The sequence below is a fragment of the Lipophrys pholis genome (genome assembly GCF_963383615.2).
Source record: "Lipophrys pholis genome assembly, chromosome: 12".
In the NCBI taxonomy this organism is placed as follows: domain Eukaryota; kingdom Metazoa; phylum Chordata; class Actinopteri; order Blenniiformes; family Blenniidae; genus Lipophrys; species Lipophrys pholis.
In genome coordinates, this window is record NC_137641.1 from 22,217,377 (window position 1) to 22,239,635 (window position 22,259).

Here is a 22,259-nt window from a genome sequence, read left to right on the forward strand (position 1 = left end):
TAGTGATAAGCTACAGAGGAAGTATTGATCGACCCTGACCACAAGGTAGTGGGGGTGAATGAAGAGTGGAGGAGGGGTAGACCCAAAAAAAAAAAAAAAAAAAAAGCTACAAATCCCACTGAGACGAATGCAGGTGATGTGACCTGACCAAAGAAAGGTACACGTCATAGGATTGCATTTTGATGGAGATGAAAAGGTGAAAAGCCGCCAAAGCCTGTGGAAACTGAATGAAGTTACTCTGAATGCAGTCAAATATTCTGATTTTTTTTCTTTTTATTTAAAATAATAATTGTAATACTATAAAAATAAAAGCATAGCCGGCACCCTCAAATCCATTCTAGCAGTTGCTTAGGGCCACTCGGGGCCCCAGATGGATGTAAGGTGAACTAACAGAAAGGCATGTATCTTGAACTGTGAACCAGAAATAGACACTAATAGAAATTACAGAAGTGAAAAAATAATTTTACTTTTAACTTTACTTCTCACTTCATTTTCATATCAATTTAACTATTATTGGAGATTTGGAAATACAGTATTTTCAAGGCGACAGCATTACATGTCCGCGAAACTCATTTGCTTTTCTCAGTTTGCTCAGATTTTACTTTTTGGCTTAAACCTGCTTGTCCACGTTTCATTCAGGTCACTGCTGTGATGCAACTGATGGACAGTCCACTGTGTGCGTGTGCGTGTGCGTGTGCGTGTGCGTGTGCGTGTGTGTGTCAGACCTCTGCTCTCCTTTGTTGAAATGTTAATATTTATGTTTGAAGTCAGACGCACAGGTTGATTCTTTTTCTCTTTATTTATTCTTTTTTTTCTTTTGAGCCAGTCAAATGTTTTAGTTGTTAGTTTTAGACACAGAGCTCGCTCTCGGCTTGTTTGTGACCAGATTGAGGGTAGGAGGGCTTGATAAAGTGTCCCCGGACTGGCAGGGTGGCTTTTATTTGCTCGTCCTTGGAGCTGATAACTCTTAGATTGCTTGTGTGAATGAACTGAGGTCCCTTCACCACACCACGTGCACACGTTCACCAAAAAAGACCTCCAAAGAAAGAGTCCTAAAGTCTATTTCATCTATCATGACAGTGGACTCACTTATCCTCAAGATCAGTTGACATGTGAATAAAGTGTTGAGGTTGGTTAAACTTGAAGAATTAAAAAAATATATATTTTTAAAAATGGTTATGAAAGACAGCTATAATCTGAAATATCCACAAAGGATCATAATAACTTTTAGTTTCACTGTGAATTAAAAGTAGTAGTGTCAAAAAAGTGCTGAAATATTAAAAGTCATCATGTCAGATGTCTTTGAACAGCTTCACCGTTAAGCATCAGGAAGATTCTTGTATTCCTCTTTGTTTTATCTGATGACGACGATTGAATTTTCACACAACGATCTGTCCTCCACAATCTCTCTGCATGGCTTCACCTTGGACTTTAGTAAATAAATACTGAAACGTTGCCATATTGTTAAACCTCTCGATTGTTCATCAGCCCCCTTTTACTTTTTTCTTACAAATATGTGCCATTCTTGTGGGGTAAAGCCTGTTACATAATGAAGATGGGTTTAAGGATTAAGGTGTCATTTGTAAAGCCACAATCTTGATGACCTTTAAGATAAAAGTAGTCGAATTGTATACTTCATGTACTCTGATTTTAAATTGATTAAGAATTTCTCACTGACCTCTCGGAGGCCAGGAAACATGTTTTCAGGTCTTCTGTGGAGAGACTTAAAAGCAGGTAGTATTTAATTTGTCAAATGAGTGTAAGTGTTGTGTTTACGTGTACTTTCTACATACTTCAATAGATTTCTTTACAAGAATTAAATAGAAATCTTAAAGATCGTCATCTTACAACACTCACATTAATTGCAGTCATGGACACACACGGGTGATAGTCTTACTAAATAACTTCATGTATGCATGTTTTTGGACTGAAAAACATGCAGGAGAACATTCAAACTCAAACGGGTGTATTAACCGATATAGTATAATAGATAATATATCCATATACAATATGAATTGTAATAAATTTGTGTGCACATTATAGCACATGCATTTTAATCAATAAAGATTAAAAATGTGTTCTTTTGTATTCGAGTCCATTTCAGAACTTGCATGATTTTACTTTTGCAAGATTACAGACATTTAATCAGTATATTTTTACTTACAGAAAAACCCTTTACACACATATTTAACATATCTAACATGACTACTATAACCATCTCTGTAAAGTCCCAATCTAAAGCCACCAATTAACCAAACTGGGTTGGTGTGTTTGGAATATCATAGAAAAGGAAAAAAGTAGTAATTTTCTAACAAAGAATATTTATCGACAAAAATATTCAATATACTTGATATTAGCCCATGATCATATCATGTCACCGCTGTTCCACTTGTGCCATTGTCAGATTCATTATAGAAGAGCTAATTAAAATTGTTCTCCAGCATTTTTAATCACATGGTTCTTCTGATTCTGTTAAATCTGGATGAATTCAAACAAATAGTCCGAGAAGTTTCATTTTTATTCGACTGAATTTAGATGGACCACAAAGAGTTGCAGGTGGTGGTGGAATATTTTAACCCAAAAAAAAATTATATTTCCCCTCATTGATTAAAAAATGAAAAGCCTCTTAAAAAAAAAAAAAAAAAAAAAAAAGAGAATTATCTGTTGTAAATCAGTTTTGGAGTGACGGGATCACAGGAGGGAAGAAACACAAAGGGAGGAAATAATGAGGACAACAGAAGAGATAAAAACACAAGAGTACTGAAGAATATAAAGTTTCAGCTTCAGTTCTATCAACTTTTTCTATCTTAGCAGCAGCCCAGATTTACAGACTATTTATATTGCACCAAGTACGTGCTCTGAATGAAAACAACAAATAAAAAGAATCACATTCAAGTAAATGACAAAAGACATACGACAGGCGACATGACCTCAGTGATCTATAAAGTGCCCTTTAGGTTCAATGGTGTTAGAAAAAGGAGAGAGAGAGAGATTGAGTGAGAGAGAGAGAGAGAGAGAGAGAGAGAGAGAGAATCAAGAACATTTAAAAAAAAAAAGAAAAGAAAAAAAGAAGAGGAACACATTTTCCTTTCTTTGTAAGAAACGTGCTGCTTTATATTCAGTGGCAATCACAGCTTTTCTCTCAGACACCCGCACTCACACACGCAGCTTCATTTTAGCGTTCTTGATCAGTAATACTTCTGTTAAATGTAATACATACATACATATATTTATATAGCATGAAAGAACTTAAAATGTCTTTTTTTTCCAAGAACAATTTACAGCATTATGAACAGCAACAGGCATGAGAATATTAATATAATCATGACATCTCAGAGAAACTAACCCCACGTTTTGTTTTTTTTCCATTACCCGACCTCCAGACCCAAACACACGTCCAAATTAATATGTCGTCAAAGCAAACACAAGATACAGTTTCATGCTGCTTTCAAAGCACTACAATATAAAAACTGATTTTTTTTTCTCCAACACATTTGCTATCACAGTAACAAATGATAAGGATTAGTCATTTCTCAGACGAGCCAAATTTGCACTTCACACACCATGTCATATATAGTTGTCAAAATAGTAAAGGACATTGTTCATCAGTACAAATACACTGAAAGTACTTTCCTGCAAGAATTTTACCATAAAAAGTCATCGTCTGGGGGTTCAGTTCATCCCCCTCAGTCTTGGATCCTTACCAGTGGCAAAAAAAAACAAAAAAAACAAAACAAAAGGAAAACAAAGACTATATTCTACAAAAGGCTGCAGTGGCGATTTCTGATCACGCCACGCAGACAAGGCTCTACGGAGGAGTGTGGCCCATTTCCTGAAATGTGATTGGCTAGCATTCCTAAGGTAATCTGGTGTTGGTCGAAGTAATTGAGAGAGTTGTGATCAGAGTGCCATTTGCAGTTTCTCAAGAGAAATAGTGCATGTAGGAGCCAGATTAAGGCCATGCTAAGACCCCCCCACCCCCACCCCCCACCCCCCCACCTTCCCCCCTGGAGGGGGCTTGAATACTGTGCTAACGTGTACGTAAAGGAAATGTTGAAATGCATTGGTGTTTTCCAGCACTGTAGATTTTCACAGGACAGAGGGGGAAAGAAACAGTGGATCAGGGGCCAGCTCCCATCATTCATCACTCATGCCTGTGGTTAATAAGATTTCAGCATTCGAAACGGTCCTGTCCTGCCCCAGCACCTTCGGACGAGTGACCCGCCACACTGTAAAGATATAAAGACGGAGGCATATCGGCTTGACGAGTCGCTGTACAGTCTCAAGCCACCGTGCTGTGGAGGCGGCTCAGTCTGGCGTTACAGTACAACATGCTTGCACAGAACTGCTACGGCAGCTGGGTTGACATCCCTGTGGCTCTTCGGTGTTTCGCCGTTATTTGGTCGAGCGCCGCCGCCTTTTTTTTAGTCGACCCCCTCGAAGCCCTGCGCGTTCTCCACAGCCATGAGAAGCTTCTCCCGCAGGTCCTCAAATGACTCGTAAGTGGGCAGATCCAAGCGGTTGAAACTGAAGAGGAAGAAGTGATGAAGCCAAATGAGCAAAAGTCTCCAGATGTTGGATGAATTTAACAAGAGAAAGTCTCTGTAGGTTACATCTGATCTTTATTCTTTTCTCAGACATTTCCAGTAAAACATATTGCCACTATTCCTGTTGTTCAAAATATTTGATTTTGATTCTTCAATTCAGTGAGATTAGACTGTAAATCCTTCTCACTCTGCAGTTATGAGCTCTTCATGTATGGAGTAGATTGTCTCACAATGACTCCACCAGGTTGAACTATAATAGCTTTTATATTCCTTCATGTGTTTTACACCAGTGATCATTTGCTCACTTTACCAAGTGAAACCAGTTTGTACAAGTGTGTGTTTGTGTGTGTGTGTGTCATACCATGTGTGAGCTCTTGGCAACTTGTCTGGTGTTCCCCACTGCTCGATGGTGAACAGCTGAGGGCCGTTAGAGCCTGGCACAAAGAAGAAACAACAACTTATGACGCCCTTTGTTGGCAAGATGCAGACATGCATGTATTACAGCACAAATCCAACCTCCTGGTTCGTGTGCAAGATCAGTGCAATACGCTGGTTTTCCCGCGCCGGGATGTACACATAAGTGGACATTAAATTCAGTTTTTAAGGCATTTTTGTCAATATAAAGGTTAAAAGCAAGAGTGACAAAATGCTTCGTACAAATAAAGATGTTCATTGTTTATTTTTAATCACTTGGCATCGTGGAAAGGGAATGATCAGGAGAGAAGGCAGTCTTTACATTGACCATATCATTAGCATCTAAAGCAGTGTCAATTCTTTGAAATTAACTTGCAAACAGGTTTTGAAGAAAAACTTTTAATAACTAAGGTTCTGGGAGATTGACCTTTATCAAGATTATGAAGGTAAGATTAGCTAAACACAGATAATCTTCGGTCTCTTCATGTAATCCCAAACAGTCTCCTTGGTGTTACGATCAGCATTCAGATAGGGAGATATTCCAGGAAATATTAATTCTTCTTTATAGAATAATTCATAATCTGATTAGTTTTATGTTTGCAGACTCAATCTGTAAACAATCAGCTGATTTGCATGATGACAGTCGAGTGCTTATGTTTTTATGCTTTGATGAAATGCTACACGTCTCAAAAACAAAAAGCTGGAAGCAAAAAAACCAGATATATATACGAGACAAAATACCAATCAATAGACGACTATTTCTATAAATGTTCGTGTTCGCTCTGACAAAAGCCAACAGAACATGAACATTTTGGAATTGTTTGTAACTTGCTCAATGAAATGTGGGCCACGTGGATGGAAGATTAAAAATGGGCAAGAGACATGCAGGTATTTCAGGAGGGGACGTACCATAGAGCTCAGCAAAGCCGTTCATGGGCACTCGAGATGTTCCCGTGACAAACTGCAGCAGTCGGATTCTCTTTTCAGCGTCCATGAGCAGGACCACCTGATGAGGGGGGGAAATTTAGTTCTCAGTGACAAACAGCTGAAAACCATGACAACAAGATCCAAGCAGGGACCAAAAACCTTTAATCCTATTTATTGAAATGGCTACTTTCCTGTTACCTGGTGTAAAGACATAATAAAAGTTAAATTACCTCAAATTTAGGATTTGAAGCCCTGTGTGGTCTTTGATTACTACCTCTGAGGGGCTTTGTGGTTATTTTAGGTCGAGGTTAGTGAAATCTATATAAAAAAAAGATTACAAAGCAGTGGCAGACCAGAAGCTGCATCAGCTACTTCATCTAATCTGATGACATGACACAGTGGGACCGTGTGTGTAAACAAGAATTCTTGCACAGATTATGTCTTGTGTGTGTTGGCTGTCTGGAGCATTAACAAACGCACATCAAATACACCCAGAGTGAAGACTGACGATAACGGCAGCCGGTGCCACTTCAGGCTCTTTCATCAGAGCAAACAGGCCTGTTCTTCCAAACAGACTTTGGTCTTCAAAAAAAAAAAAAAAAAAAAACCAGGCAGGTTTTGGAACCAGCTCTTGTTGTGAAATATCCAGTGAACAAATGACTGATAATGTCGTTCTGAGTCTCCATATGAACCTACCTTCCAGAACCACTGTATAACGGGGTGGTTGGGACAGTAGCCGTTCTTGTAAACAGTGTGTTGCCTCCAGTCATTGACGTCAACATCACCCAAACCACACATCAGCAACTACACAGGAAAAGAAAAGAAAAAGAACTTTTTACAGCCAACTTCTCACAGCAAGTATTTTAAGAGTTTTCTATCAAGAGTGGAACTAAAAACTTTTCAGTGAAGATGCTTGTTAAATGAGCAAAAGTACTTTCCAATTCAATCTGACTCCTTTAAAAAGGTTCTACATCAAAACACATTTACTAAATCCTTCTTTATGGATCACTTTCTATGCAGGCTGGTACAATTTAACTTTGTATATATCTTTGACACACTTTTACAGAATATACAAAGACATTCAGCTTATAATCTAATAATTAGCAGAAATGTAGGGATATTAAGGTCACAGTAATCAGCTTGATCATTTTAGGTTCTTCAGATTTTGTTTCCACAAATTCTTCACATAAGAACCAGTTGACCTATACCACCCTGGAAACTCGATTTGAAGCTTGTTTCTTAAAAAAACACAACATTTAGTATTATGCTCCTCAACCTCAGCACACTAGTAAAATATGTGAAACAACAAGATGGTGTTATCGTGAATATGGCAAGGACCCTGGTGTTCGATTATGAGTTTGGACTTTATTGTGTGGAGCTTGCATGATCCGTTTGTGTCTCTCTGGGTTTCCTCGGCCAGTATTTGCTATCTGTAAGGAAGGCTGTGGTCAGCTGGGATAGACTCCCGCCACCCAGCTTTGATAAAACCAGTATAAAGGATGAATAGACAGGGTATGCATACCTCCAGCTCATTTTCATCAAAGATCTTGATCAGATCTATAAGAATGAGCTCTGTGAAACCCTGAAAAAAAAAAATTAAACAGAAAGGTTATTAAACACATAATTCTCACCATAAATACAAAAACATGCTATTCGGTATATCAATGAATGAGGGATGTTTCCATTTAAATACAGATTAATTTAACTAAAAGCTTCAGACACACCAGCTCAAAGTCTTTGATGACACTGCCCCCCAGTGGAAGCTGCAATACTGCACGTACTCACCTCCAAGAAGGCGTTCATCTGCTTCTGGACCCGATTAACAAACCTCCACTGAATGACCAAACTGACAGAAAACACATTAGTGAGATAAAATCTGACTAAATCATTTATATATATAATTTGAATTATGTAGTTGTGGAGTAATCATGCTTTGACATTCTTATGAAATAAAAGAAGCAATGAGAAACATAATTACTCTATGTATTCTTTCTTGTTGTCATTAGTGACCACCATGTCTGACCCACTGGGCTTCAGGTCCACCTGGTACGTCTGAGGAAAACAAAATAAAAATCAAAGCAACTTTAATATCTACTTGAAACACCGATCACTAGAAAAGACTGTCCTCGTTCCAAACCTACTCACCTGTCCAAAGTTGTCCTCATCTATACAGAACCTCAGGTCCAGCTCCGTGGGATCGTTCTCCAGGATCCACTTCAGTGAGTTGTAGTATTCACTGTCCTGTCGAGACAAAAATCACATTCAAACCAATTAGGTCCCTTTAATTTTCATTTGTGAGATTGTCAGGTTTCATTCTTAGCACTGTCAAGTGTTCATGAATACAGAACTGTTTGGTGCAGAAAAACAACAACAGCATACGGTTACTTCAAAATCAGCAGTGAAAAAACTAATTGAAAGCATCTCCACCAAACACACATCTCCATCGATTTTGGAGGATAAAGTTTAATGGTCCATAATTTTTATTCACTTATCAATGTTCTTACCACAGACTCCATGTCTTTAAGAGAGATCTGTTTCCCCAACATCATCTTGTAGAACGGTCGAATAAAAAAACCTTAGAAACAACATATAGACAGTGTGCATGTGAACAAACGGCTGAATTACAACAACGATGTTGTTATTAAAAACAAGCCATCACTCTAATACCATGGAGAGTTTCCTACACGGCACAGCTTACCATCCAGTAGTTTCCCATGAAAAACGGCCATTCCCGCCACACGTCCGATAAACTTGAAGTAGGAAAGGTGATCCTCGTTGCACAGGCCAGAGTTGGGATTGATTTGCAAAGTGTAGTTGTCCCTGGATTGACACAATAACCATACAATTAAACTGTCTGTAATGATCAGATAGCAATAAAAAAAAAAATAAAAAATTAGTCCTCTAATTTCTCCCTGTCAGAAGACACAGATACAAATTGTAATTTTCAGTCAGACTTGAAAGCTCGCCTTGTTACATTCTGTCATTAAGAAGAAAAAAGGAGTGTGTCAACAGAATAACTTCGCTCCCGCACTGTGGATATTTGCCTGAACGAGAGCATGAATGAGTGAGCGAGTCACTGTTGTCGTATAGAGAGTAGCCGGGCATCAGCACAGACCTAAGTGGGCTGCAAGAGATGTACATGTGCAGAGAATGTAGTTTCAGCATCTGTAATGTGTGAAAACACAAACCACTTTGCTTTATGTTTTGCATTCTGACTGCTGTGTCAGATGAATATTAATGCATCAGATTCATAATGAGGATGCTTCTCTTGTTTGAGTCACATCACTCTTGCACATACATCAAGTCAATGTGTCTCCATTCCCTGCATTATGGCAGACAAATCAACAGCAGCCGGAAGCATTGGTGTCCAGATGTGTGGAAACTTTTTTTCAGTACAATAAGTCCTTCTGGAAATATTGCAGTAACACTTTCCAATAGAAATCATGAAGGTGATTGCTGAGCATCTGCATTTCATTTCACAGCATTTACTTTCTGCTGTTAAAAGTCTTAAGCGACTATGATGAACGATCTCACATTAGTTAAATTTTTATAGTGGATTGTCGAATCACCCCGTTTTTCATTAAGCTTTCATTGTTTATTTCTTTGTCTTTCCAACAGCACTGTGCGGCAGTATTAAAAGCTGAAGAGAATCAAGTCATCACGTATCGATGATGGTGCCAAGAAAAGAGTAAACACATGACAATTTCATTATCTCGGTGTGTACCCTATGTGGGAAATGTTTGCTTCAGGATGGCTCTTTGAATGAGAGGAAAAGTCAATCAAAGTAAAAGGAAACTTTCACAAGCCCCACGGGAGAAAAACAAGGCAGAGCTGTGTCTTACTGCACTCTGTGGAAAAAGCTAATCAAATAAACGAGCACAGGAGGATGTATCCACGACTCAGAATACAACGCTCGGTTCCTTAACTACTTCGGCATTGTGTAACACTACGTCCTGTACCACGTCCTGTTCACAGTCTCGGGGGTTTCAAGCCCTCTTTTCATTCTGAAGCAGCACCGAGTTTAAAAGCAAGCACAAAGAAAACAATCTTACGTGGCAGAGTATTCGAACAGGCCGTAGTAAGGGTTGAACATCTCCTTAGACAAAAGGAAGAACCACTCTCTGGCCACACCACCGTAGTCCAGGCCTTTCTCCGATTCAAACTCGATCCATAGCCGTGCCTTCAGGACGTCCGGCCTCTTTAGGGACATAATGCGACGGTACGACTCCTCAAAGATGTTGTTTCTGTGGAGCTTCATCTCAAATCGGTTGGGAATGTCGGCCTGAAAAAGAATCACAAAATTAAAGTTTGTAACAAGATCCATGTGGGAAAAGAAACACAGATGCACCTCTACTCTCCTGTGAAGGCTGTAACGCCAACAAGAACAGATATCCAGAGGTAGAAGACGAAATATCTGAGTTTTGCATCCCATAAAGTGCTTTTGTTTCCTCTTTAAAAGCAATATTAGTAGATTGTGCTGCCTGCAGCCCTGAATTAGATAAAGCGGTGCAGAAGATAGTTGAATTAATTATATACGAGCTGTCGTGTATGACACGTGTGCATCCACCGAGATCAATACAAAGCTGGGAGAATGAAAGCCTTGGCTTGGTGCCAAACAAGGCCATTGAGTTGAAATGAGAAAATGTTCCTGTTTGAGCTGTTGTGTCAGTTCATTAGTCTTTCTCCTCCATTTAGATAAAAAAATTTTAAATTACATTTCTCTCATCTTGAAATATTGGATTTATCAATAAAATCATTATAAAGACAACCCCAGTGTTTTAAAACCCATTCCCAGAAAAGGTCTAATGCTGAACTCGCAGTGTTTTTCTGGGTTCTTCATAATAAGGGCAGGGGGCTTCAAATAAAAAGGCAGAAGACAATGGATCCACAGAAACCTGACCGAGCCGCTCAAACACGAGATAATGAACAGAAATCACACCGAGGGGACGACAAGCCTTTCAATGCATCTCTGATGCTTTGGATGCCAGCGAGGACGACAGGCTACAGGAGGAGAAGGCAGAACTGCCACATGAGAGCAGCGATAGCTGGAGCGAAACAAAACAGGCAGGAGACTGCTTTCCTCTGCCTGCTCCTTGCACCAAAGACGGAAAATATGGAACAATGAAACATCTGAGAAGCTCGATAGGGTTGAACTGTTAAGAATGTCTGCCACCACTACTATACATTTCTTTTTAAATGTTAACATCCCGTGGGTTTTTGTTGTTGTCATATCAGTATCAAAATTCATGTATTACTAAAAAACAATATTTGGTCTGCAAAAATCTCGTAAGGGGTTTTGGGGCAGGACATGTTTTATTTAGAACCATGTCACATTTCCCAATCATTCCTAAACATATCCAGGTCAGAACAGAACAGAACAAATAATGGCTGCCAAACTAATTAGTTAACATTTCCTCAGGCTATAGTACAAAACTCACATCCTAAAATGGACCAAATTATTATTTATTATCATTAATCAACGCAATCTCTATTATTATTATTACCCAAGATTACATTTCAGCATTAAGAACGAATGCTGAAAAAACACACAGCATCTCAAAAACTGTGAAATAATGACTTTTGCAACAAAGATATTAAACTCGGTCACGCAGCGCTGAGACGGCATTAAAGTAAAAGAAGGTGAACAAGAAGCAATCAAGCCTCATCTGAGGAAAATGAAATCTTTTACTTCTGCAAAGTGAAGCCACAAAGTTTTATCTTTAGCGTTATTAAGCAAAAGTTCCCCAGTAAGAAACCCGAGACACGAGACAGCAACCGCTTCTTACCGGCTTCTTTAATTTCTTCCTGAAGTAGTCGTATTTCTGCTTGAACTCTCTGGAGTATGGAACAGCCTGTGTGAAGAACAAGCAAAACAAAGCAGTCAAACAGAAGAAAACTAAATGTGTTGTTAATGCCTCTATAAACACGGAATAGAAACTGCACAGATTTCAACGCGAGGACGGATGAAGACAGTTTCTCAAGTAGAGTGCAAATCACACAACAGTGTCGGCACATTAAGTGACAACTGCATAAACGATAAACGATATTGAATATGCGCTGAAATCTGATAGGCTGGTATTTTCAAAACAAAATATTGCGGATGCCAATATACTTCACCTCTGCTTTTGATGCAGTACTTGATACTGGCATTAAATGATGATACTTTTTGTCCACCCAGTGATGGGACTGGTGTTCTGTAGCAGCTTCCAGACAAAAACAATAAAACTAAATGCAACTTACATATAAATTACATATAATTTTTTTTTTTTTTTTTTTTTTTTAACATTTTTAAAGGCAAACTAGTAAACTCCTTCTTTTATATTGTCAGAATGTTTTGACAATAACTAAGACATGGGATGCATTATGCATGCTTATACAAACTCACCCTGACAGCATGGCTTTATGGCTAAAGCTCTTTGAAGTTTTTACCATTTACTTGGAGGTTTGACCAGATTTAAGTGTCTTGCAGGAGAGCTCTGGCCTACAGGCCTTATGTTTGCCACCCTTGATCTATATGATTTCTCTTCTCGTCTATGACAGGGAGAAAACACTGGAGACTGACTGTCAACACCTGTACAGGGCACACTGAGGTATCGGCGCGCCACATGAACCAGAACCAGGAAGCAAGCATGCTTGGATTTCCAGTTTTAACTCATCCTCGAATGGCTGATGTTGAGCATTCGTTGCAAACGGTGACTTTATCAGTTTCTAAAACTTAAAAAATTTCCACACAGCAGACGTGTGATTTCTCCCTCTTTTGGGCTCAAAGTAATGACGTCACTCTCTCTCTTTTTGTCAATCAAACATCGGCATCAGCGTTTCATGCCGATGTCAAACTTTTTTTGTGTTTATAAGCAGATACCAATGTTGTGGCGACGTCATCATGCATCCCTATTGCAAAAAACACATTGACCATTGCAGCTCAGGCTGTTACACTGTCATCAGTCTCATTGTTTCCATATTGTGAATAGCTGGTAGAGGAAACTACTCACAGGTCCTGTGATAGCCGGACTCTGTAGACGTGGGTCCTCCCACTGTGTGTTCTTTGTATCTAGAAGAATTGAATACAGAGCAATCAAACTTGATGTTTTAAGTTAAACCAAAGTCACAAAGACAAGATGTGGTCTTTTATTACTGAATGTCTAGTGGTTCCTCATTCAGTTGGGTGACGTGGACTCACTATATTAGGCCATTTTACAGGGTCACTGTACACAAATGACACTAATTTAGCAAATACATAGTGGTTAAAGTCACAGATTTATGTTTATTTTAGCTTCAGAGATGTTGAGGATTTAAAAATGAGTTTTTAAGTTGGCAAAAATCTCTTTTTGGATGTATTAAATATTGACTAATTATACATTTTAAAACTTGCAAAAGGAGTGCTGGATTAGATTAGAAAGTTACAAAAATTTATTTTGTATCCCTTTATCGTTAGACTGAACTATCAAATTTTCTAAACATTTTAGATGCCACTCATGTTATGAAAATAAAAATTCTAAAGGAACAATGTCAAACTTAAATATTATTATTAAGTATTATAATGAATAAAATACTGACGATTTTGGAGATTTCAAGTGCCTCCCATCAACTTGTGTATGAGGGGCATCAATGATATTCAACATATGGGCAAAAGGCGGCTAATTGGGATTCTCTACCAAGGTGCTGATTTGTTCAACTCCTTTATAATTCAGAAACTATATTTGATACAAGCACCAAAATAAGCAAATCCAACCTGATCCATGTGAAGCTGTGAAAGCTTGATTTTAAAAGGGGGAAAAAAAAAGGCTCTTTTGTTCAAGGGAAAAGGTGATGTGTTATATTATCCACTACACTTGAAACATCTATGACTGATTTCTGAGAGTGTCAAAAGACATAAGAAATATGAAACGACTGAAGCATGAAGCAGAGCGAGACGTGATCTTACTGTGGTCGATGTAAAAGGTGCGCCCGTCAGTGTGAACTCTCTCTTCCCATCCAGGCTGAAACAGAAGCAAGAAAAAAAAAAAAAAAAGAAGAAGAGTGAGGGAATCATTAGATCACACACTTGAACAGGCCGTGCTCAAATAGTATTTTAAATCCATCCATTCTTGTTTAAAACTTATGTTTAATTGAACTTGAGTGACCATTAAATGGTTGAAACACTGGCAGCCCCACCACCGCAGGCGAGGCAAGCTCAATCAAACACCACAAAGGAAATGAAAGGATTTTCTCTCCTATTTGAGTTGGGTCTGACACATCAGCAAGGCAGGGGTACCACCACAACACAAAGGTTAATCACCACTACTAGCTCAAACCAGTAAACCACCACTGACACGGTGACCACTCAGTACAGTGTCACAGGCCACGCACACTCGTAATGGCATCAGCAATCAAGCAATTAAAGGATGTAATGAAAAGATTGAGAGTAAAGGGTGGGGGGAGAGGGACAGAGTCTGACGGTCTGTCAAACAGGGTGTGTGTGCTTCTTAGTATGCTGCTGCTGCATGAGTGGAGACCAGACTGAAAAGCTGATAACACATGCAGCATACAGCCAGTTCCTTCCTCTGACATACAAGGACGTCTTTTCAAACCTCCCTCCCCCGTTTTCACTCGCCTTCTGCCCTTTATTCACCCCATTTCCTCCACCAGTTCTTCTTGTTCACGTTTCCCCTCCTCATTTACAAAAAGCTGGTTCGACTTGTCTAACTGTGCCTCAGACGCGCTGACACTAGTACAAACGGCGGTCTGAGAGATCGCTGATGCAGATCTCCAAATGTTAATCCTCAACAAAAGGGTTGGTGGTGGTGCAGGGAGGATGTTCACAGAGAGAGGAAGTGGGGTAAAAATACTGAAAGGAAGGGAGAGGTACAGTCCATCCATGCCGGTCATGAGAGAGAAAGAGAAAAGACAGAAAGAGAGAGGAGGGAAATTAAAATAAATAAATAAATAAAACACAAGGCTGTCTGCAGGCATTTAACCAGACCAGACTGGACCAGACAGGTAGGTAGGCAGGCAGAGGGAGGGAGGCACCAACCAACCTCCTCTGGTAGGTTCTGCCAAACAGACGTGGCCAGGTGTAGAAGAAATAGCATACATTAGATCCATCAGAACGGAGAGAAAAAGAGAGAGAGGGAAAGAGAGAACAAACACACATGCGCACACACACACACACACACGCACAAGCCTGTGAGATGTACAAGCCCATGAAGTTTTGATTATTTAGCATATAATGACAGTCGCAGCTAGACCACCTGCGAGTGGTTTGTGACTTAAACTTCTTGTTATCATTAGTGGTCATTGCAGCCCAGACAATCAATCCGCTGATTATTTCTAACCACTAAACCATTAATAGCCAACACAACAGTAGCTGCAATTACATGGTGTCATTAAATCCTTTTCAATCAAAGGGTTCAATTATCCTAATTACATGAACACTAGATAAAGTCATATGATTGACGTGTGAGTCTGCTTGAATGATTGAGTCTTTGGATCAATCTCATAAAACTTATGACATGATCCCATATCCAGCATTTCCTGAACTTGGTAAAAAATTTAACTCATTGTTGTAACCTTCCGGTCCATCGAGCCTTTCAATATGTCTTATAATAGGTTTAAGAGCGGCATTGGCATGTTTCTGAGAAGACTATGCATGAAGCATCTCGTGGGGAATTACGTAACAGACACGTGGCACAAAGCTCCGACAGTGAGAGAGGATCCGATCTTAGGTTCACATGGACTCAGATCAAATCATAAACAGTGTTAAAACACCTCCCCTCTTCATTATTTCAATTGAATTGGGCCAATCGAATCAGACCAAAATGTTTACATTGAAGCAGTTTTAACTTGATTATTTAGGTCTCATGTAACTGCAGCTATTGAACACTGTGAGAGAACATAATTATGCCTTATCTTTGCTGCCATGGTTTCTTTCACATAAATCTAACAGCACTTGAGCCAACTATAAACAAAAAAACAGTACAACAGGAGCGAGATGGGAGCAAGATGAACAGTTAATTCTAAGTATAACACCTTAAAAATTGATTACATTATTAAATAATCTAAATATATTGCTATGCATGTAATGATGAGAGAACAAAGCTTTTGTTATTCATGAGATTGTTACGAGCATGCTTTGTGGGACAGAGGTTAAGCATCTAGTAGATTTAATTGTTACTGTGCTTACAGGAAGAGGCCCGAGGTCACCAGGCTCCATCGAATTCTTATTCCTCATATGGACTGGATATTTCAACCTGGGATCCTCCTGGTTGTCATCAACAGAGGGAAAACATAGACCGTTAAACCAGACAGTAATGGAAATTCTCGTATTGCTACTTTTTTTTTTGAGGGGAAAAGATAAAAGAATCACTAAAGTTGAGGTAAATATACAACTGCCACCACCAGATGTCACTAAATGACCCATTCACACCAGTGCAAACCACTGCCTGAAATATGATGTGTTTTCTGCCATAAATATTGCATGAAATGATCAGTAACATTCACACTTGGGCCCGTCAGCACAGTGTGCGAGCTCACCCAGGTGGTGGCTCTGCTGTTGTGGTCGATGAAGAAGGGCCGCCCATTCGGGGCTATTCGCATCTCCCAGCCGGGCGGCAGGAAGCTCTGCTGTGTCTTGTGCTGTGACTTTGGTGAGCTGTACGGCGACGGCTGGGGGGACTGTGGATTGGAGAGTGTGTCTTTAACCGCCCTCCGCACCTGGATGTTGTTGGCTCCCTGGAAACGAAATGGATAATTTGTCAATTTGTCAGAAATTGCAAAAACTAACACCACTTTTTCATTTTGTCATCACTTTCTGCACACAAAGAAAAGAGCAAGATAAGAAAAGAGCAAGATTAGAAAGCTTATGACTGTTGTACAGCACCATCTCACAAAATAATAATCATAGAATGTCACTGTCAGTTACAATCATGCATGATTCTTAAAATGAGGTACAGAAATAATTGTACATTCACAACCATCAAGATGTGTGAAGAACCTGAGTGTGGAAACTGAAACACATCGAACATGTGCTCTCACCTTTTTGAGAGACTGAATGTAAGGGACCCGACTGTTCATCCAGAGACATGCGGCTAATCAACACTTCTACTCCATAAACACAAGCTGTCAGTGACGAGGCCGAAGGGGAAAAATGTACCCCTATAAAATCTGCAAATCATTCATATATGAGAAACCTACAATCTGGGCTATTTTATCAAAGTTCTAGAGCAACCTTAAAAACAATTAAAGCCTGGACTAATAAGTGTCCCTGCCTCACATTATTTTTTGGTAGTAATTATCACAGCCTGGTCTGATTTTAACAAGAAACGCACGTTAATTAATAGTACACCTCCCACCTCCTCTGGAAGTTGTAATTATGACATTGTACTGTGAGCGTTTCACTTCCTTTTACTTCCACAATGGCTCGTTAATGCACACATGCTCACACGCTCTTTAATTAACCCCCCTTCGGGTCTCCTCCCTCGGTAGCAGCAAAAGATCTCCACCACCGAGAGAAGCTGTTGAATACAGCAGAAAGGTCAAAAAGAGGTCATCCATTTTTAGCTAACATTGTTGATCTTAATTAGTTGAGCTTTGTGGAAGAGCTGCACTCAAAAGTATTCTGTTCAATTTAAAGTTTAAGATGTCTTTCATTTAACAGGAAGAATTGGTTAATCAAAATAGTTTCAAGGTTCATTCAAAGACCATTAAGTACTAGAAATAAGTTCTTATTAAAATATATTCTGTCAGCCCATTATGATTTGAAACTAATACAACTATTCTTTTGCAAAAAATAATAAATGGCCCAAACGGTGGTTATTCAGCCAAACACTGGTTCTTGAGCGAGCGCTGAGCCTCTTAAACGTGAGGAAATAGAGTCATAAAAGGCATATTCATGCTGATATTATATTTTTAAAAATGCCACCAGAGTACACACCATTGCTTTCAAGAAGATTGCACTAACTGTTTCCATGATTGGTTTACATTTCTGTGTTGAGCTGTGTGTGATTTGAGGGTGTTTAAGGTAATTTCATCGCTTGTGACTTACTGCAACGAAAATGCTTTATGACTCATTGAAATCTGAGTATAAAATGCAAAAGAGGCATATAATACGTGCTTCAAATCTATGATTATAGCCCTCATCATTGCGACATGATTTCACCTCTTCCCACATTCTAAGGTTTATGTAAGTTTTAGAGTCTTGAAATTGTGTTATTATGCAAATGCAGCATCAGAACTATTTTGCCGCTCCAGGTTGTTAAGAGTGAAACTATAATCACCCTTACAATCCCAATGCAACACATGCCTACATGTTGCAATAACAGCCACAACAACTTTTGTTTGTGCAAAGCCTTTTGATTATCCTAAAAATAATTTTTCTATTGCCACAGCCTTTAAAACGTTTCAACGGTGAGCAGAAACGTCACCAAGTCCCCTGAAATGATGTCTGGATGACACAATTAACCACCTGAGCAGTGTTATTATTAACATCGCCAAGCAACATAATTAAACTCTAACTTCATAAAACGCATAAGAGGGAGATGAAAATTCCCAACAGGCCAAGAAGAAATTTAATATTCTATGCAGCACTTCTGGTTATCTACATTCAGGTGACTCAAGAGCTTAAGTGTCTGGAATTAATAATATACACTGACCTGTAGTTTCCCTGACTTGCAGCAGCAGATTGAAAATGATTAGAAGCTACGAACTTCGATAAATGTATTGTTTCAACGGTGAATGAACCATACCTCTTACGATTACCGATTCACTTTGTGAACATTACTTTAAATCACGCCATTATCCAGCAAAAAATGGGTATAAAGGTTACAGCAAAAGCCTTCCTCACTAGCAGAATTGGTCAAGCTTCATTTGATTAAGCATTGCAAGCGGTGGCTGCTCAGTCATCAGCTCAATATTTATTGATGAGAAGAAAGAAAAAGCAGCATGAAGAAAGAATTTCGTCAATGGGGAAAAGAGAAGAGATGAAATTAAGAAAGAGAAGAATGGTTAAATGATCAGATTTACTTTCCAAAGAAAAGATGAAAAGCAGCATCAGGACAGAGTTGACCTGAAAAAAAGAGGGAGCAAGCAGATGGAAAGTATGGCACCGAAGAAGGCAATGGAGGAAGACAGACTGACAGATGACTTGGGTGGACTAATTTAGTCATCTTGGACTGCATGAAAAGAAAGTTTGGAAGGGTAAAGAAAGAAGGAAGGAGGAGGACAGAAAGAAAAAGCCCTCGGGTAAATAAAAATAGGCAGGTTGGCATGATGGGGTGGAAAGGTACAGGGAGCTGACTCTCACCTCCAAGGGGGTGGAAAGGGTGACAGTAGGGGAGCTGAGGCTACGAGGTCGTCGGACTTGGGGCTCATGGAGGTGGTTGCTGGAGGAATTGGAAGAGGAGGGAGTGGATGGGGGTGCCAAGGCCGAGGCTCCTCCTGATGCTGCTGCTGCTGCTGCTGCTGCTGAGGTGCTGGCTCCGTCTTCAGTCAGCTGTCAGTGAGAACAGCACTTTGATGGTTAAGTTGTGTACTAATATAAAGCAGTGAGACTGCTTTTGAAGAAAACAAAAAACTTTTTCTGATTATGAGCAATACTGGCAATGACTCTTCCTGCATCACAATGGTCTGGATGCAAGTTTTTCCTCTCAAAAACTGAGCTCCAAAAACCTGAAAAGTGTCATCCAGGCCCACAAGGAGAATATGTCACAAATATCATGTATCCATCAAGAAAACAGGGACAGAGGCATGGAAGAAGTTCAAGCTTCTCTGGGAGATTAAATGCTCTTCACAGTGGCTACAACATGTAAAAACAAATGTACAAAAGACAACATCAACTGCATCATTTGGCAGTGTCCGTTCCTTCCGAGCAATATTGTGAACAGACGAAAGTCAAAGACTATGAGATGATGAACAGGCATTAAACAGCTGGAAACATACTGGGGGAAAAAACACAAATGAAATGGGAGATTTCAAAGAGTAGAGATATGAGGGTCAAACATACACCTAGTCCCATGGAGCAGCCTCTCCGTGAGCTCACACCACATGGTGCCGCCTCATATACAGACAGAAAGACAGGGGAAAACGAGTGAAGACACAGTATCGAAATGAGGGAATAAACAGGGAGGAGTGGTTGTAGTTCCATGCCAGGGTTTAAAGAGGTGAGACCAATACATGGTTGCACGGCATCCTAATATCAAACAAAATGCTGAACAAGAGAGGGAAGACACCATGAAATTGTACTGTGAAGGAAACTAGACAGAGAAAAAATAAGACAGAAAAAGAGACTCCCAAGGTTTTCAAGCAGTGTCTCTTTCCATCATTCCTTTACAGCTATATAGAAAAGGAAACACAGGGAAGAAGAGGACAGGGGGAAAGAGGAGGTCGACACACAGGGCACGACAGGAGCCGAGGAAACGTCCTGTCCCATGCATTGAGTCCGGCAAGCCCGACGGCCAGCCCTTCGCACCTGCTGTACCTGCACAATTGGCCTAGTCCAAGTAGTTGTGCGGTTGTTATGGTTGACGTAATAAGTTCTTCCTTTGCCGTCCTTCCTCTCTTCCCATCCAGGGGGCAGGCCAGGGGTGGTCAAGGTGTAGGCAGTGGCAGAGGGAGACTGGCCAAGTGTGGAGAGAGAGCAAAGCAAAGACAACTAATCAGTACAGGCTCATATGCTGAGAGAGACCAGGAGGGAATCTTTGAATACCGTAAAACGATTCTGGAGTGGTCAACAGAAATTCATCTGGTCAGTAAAAAAATGAAATCACAAGAAATTAACAATTTCTTCCCCTACGTTTACAGCACGGGGCGGTGAATAGAAACAGAACATAAAAGCTTTTCAACTTTCACACACAAATAACTGATTACTGCTCAAGGCGGAAAATGGTGAATCATCTCTTCTATACCGAGTCAAATATTAACCAAAAACAACACAAAAATGTCCTTTCATTTTTTGAATATCAGAGATACAAATCAAAAACAAGGAGCCCACAGATTTACTTAGTTATTTTGTAACACATATTACCGACTACAAAGTTGAAAGAGTTTCTTGTTGCCTGGTACACTGACTACATAGAGTGAAAAGCTACTACGTGAGAAAACACTTTACCAGTACTACATTACGCAAATGCATTTTTTCCCCCTTTTGCATTCACATTGTAGGTAGCTAAAAACACTGCTGGAGTTCAAGCTCCTTCCTTGGACTGAAGTACATAAGTAGTAAATACTTTGTTATGCATCACTGCGGAGTACAATTACCAAACCTATTTATATCAATAAATTTGGAATCTGGAAAAAGTTATTACGTTAGAAAAACACTGACTGTGGAATTTCTACATGTACAACAATTCTCGAAGAAGGAACCCCCTTTTTGCTTGGTGGAAGAGCTGCACAACTCTTCATGTGTGTGAAACAAAGTCTACTTGTGGTGTAAGTCAATAATCACTAACAAGCAAATAAATCCGAGTGCCATAAGAATACAAACTTCGTTGTGTAGCCATCACACACACACACACACACACACACACACACACACACACACACACACACACACACACACACACACACACACACACACACACACACACACACACACACACACACACACACACACACACACACACACACACACACACACACACACACACACACACACACACACACACACACACACACACCAATGGCTGTACTAACACAATGTCAGCAATAACGGGGGAAAAAACAAGGGAACAGGGATGGCAACAGGAAAAAAATGATTCCAGGCGAAAGTTCTGGAGTTCTTGGGGGCCTTAGGTCGCCCTGAAACTGAAGGTATTTATACCCACTTTAAAGCTATTTAACTATATTTTGTTTAAAAACAACATAAGACCTGGAATAAATCTGACATGTTTAATGAAAATCCACTTACACTCTTTCCGATATCTGCTGAACAGCCTTAAAATAAGTCACTTCATTAGGTCCACACTTCTTCACATCAGAAAATTAACAGTCTCTCTTCAATGATCAACACATATTTTCGGCAGAATTGTGGTTAGTTCATAGTACAGTTTCTCAACACCAGTACTAGTCTAAATGATGATAATAGTTGATTCCTATCTAAAGAACAAGTAGTGATTGGGACCAAATTTTCCAATGACAATCGAATCAATTAATATAATGAAAATCATATTGGTAATCAATAAGATGACTATCATTTATGTATTTATATTTATTTTCTTGAGTTTCAAAATATACATTGACAATGCATTTCTCGGTTCAACTATTTTTGATTTAAGTTACAGAACTACATTGCAGAGTTAATGAAGATAAGCCCATAAATAAACAATTTAACAGTAACACTTCTGCAGTAAATATCTTTTATTCATTAGCTCCAAATGATGTTTTTTTCTAATAGTATTT

The 22,259-nt window shown here is 39.5% G+C and overlaps 1 protein-coding gene across 7 annotated transcripts in view; it reads right to left on the bottom strand.

Moving 5' to 3' along the window:
- Positions 1-2,505: 2,505 nt before the first annotated feature.
- nedd4l (NEDD4 like E3 ubiquitin protein ligase) overlaps positions 2,506-22,259 on the bottom strand; it is a gene marked incomplete at its 5' end in the record, with an annotated part of 53,418 nt that continues 33,664 nt past the window's right edge. For 5 of the 7 annotated variants that reach the window (XM_080477395.1, XM_080477393.1, XM_080477392.1 and 2 more), the window contains 18 exons: positions 2,506-4,527; positions 4,909-4,981; positions 5,871-5,967; positions 6,585-6,692; positions 7,411-7,470; positions 7,674-7,734; positions 7,867-7,940; positions 8,034-8,129; positions 8,393-8,463; positions 8,587-8,708; positions 9,941-10,170; positions 11,675-11,740; positions 12,881-12,939; positions 13,813-13,867; positions 16,051-16,128; positions 16,401-16,598; positions 19,168-19,356; positions 20,341-20,478. In XM_080477395.1, coding sequence (XP_080333521.1) covers positions 4,425-4,527; positions 4,909-4,981; positions 5,871-5,967; positions 6,585-6,692; positions 7,411-7,470; positions 7,674-7,734; positions 7,867-7,940; positions 8,034-8,129; positions 8,393-8,463; positions 8,587-8,708; positions 9,941-10,170; positions 11,675-11,740; positions 12,881-12,939; positions 13,813-13,867; positions 16,051-16,128; positions 16,401-16,598; positions 19,168-19,356; positions 20,341-20,478 — 1,878 coding nt within the window. In that variant the 3' untranslated portion in view covers positions 2,506-4,424. Of the gene's footprint in view, positions 4,528-4,908; positions 4,982-5,870; positions 5,968-6,584; positions 6,693-7,410; positions 7,471-7,673; positions 7,735-7,866; positions 7,941-8,033; positions 8,130-8,392; positions 8,464-8,586; positions 8,709-9,940; positions 10,171-11,674; positions 11,741-12,880; positions 12,940-13,812; positions 13,868-15,753; positions 15,826-16,050; positions 16,129-16,400; positions 16,599-19,167; positions 19,357-20,340; positions 20,479-22,259 lie in introns of those variants that run through there. The other 2 variants (XM_080477394.1, XM_080477390.1) reach the window with 2 other exon arrangements.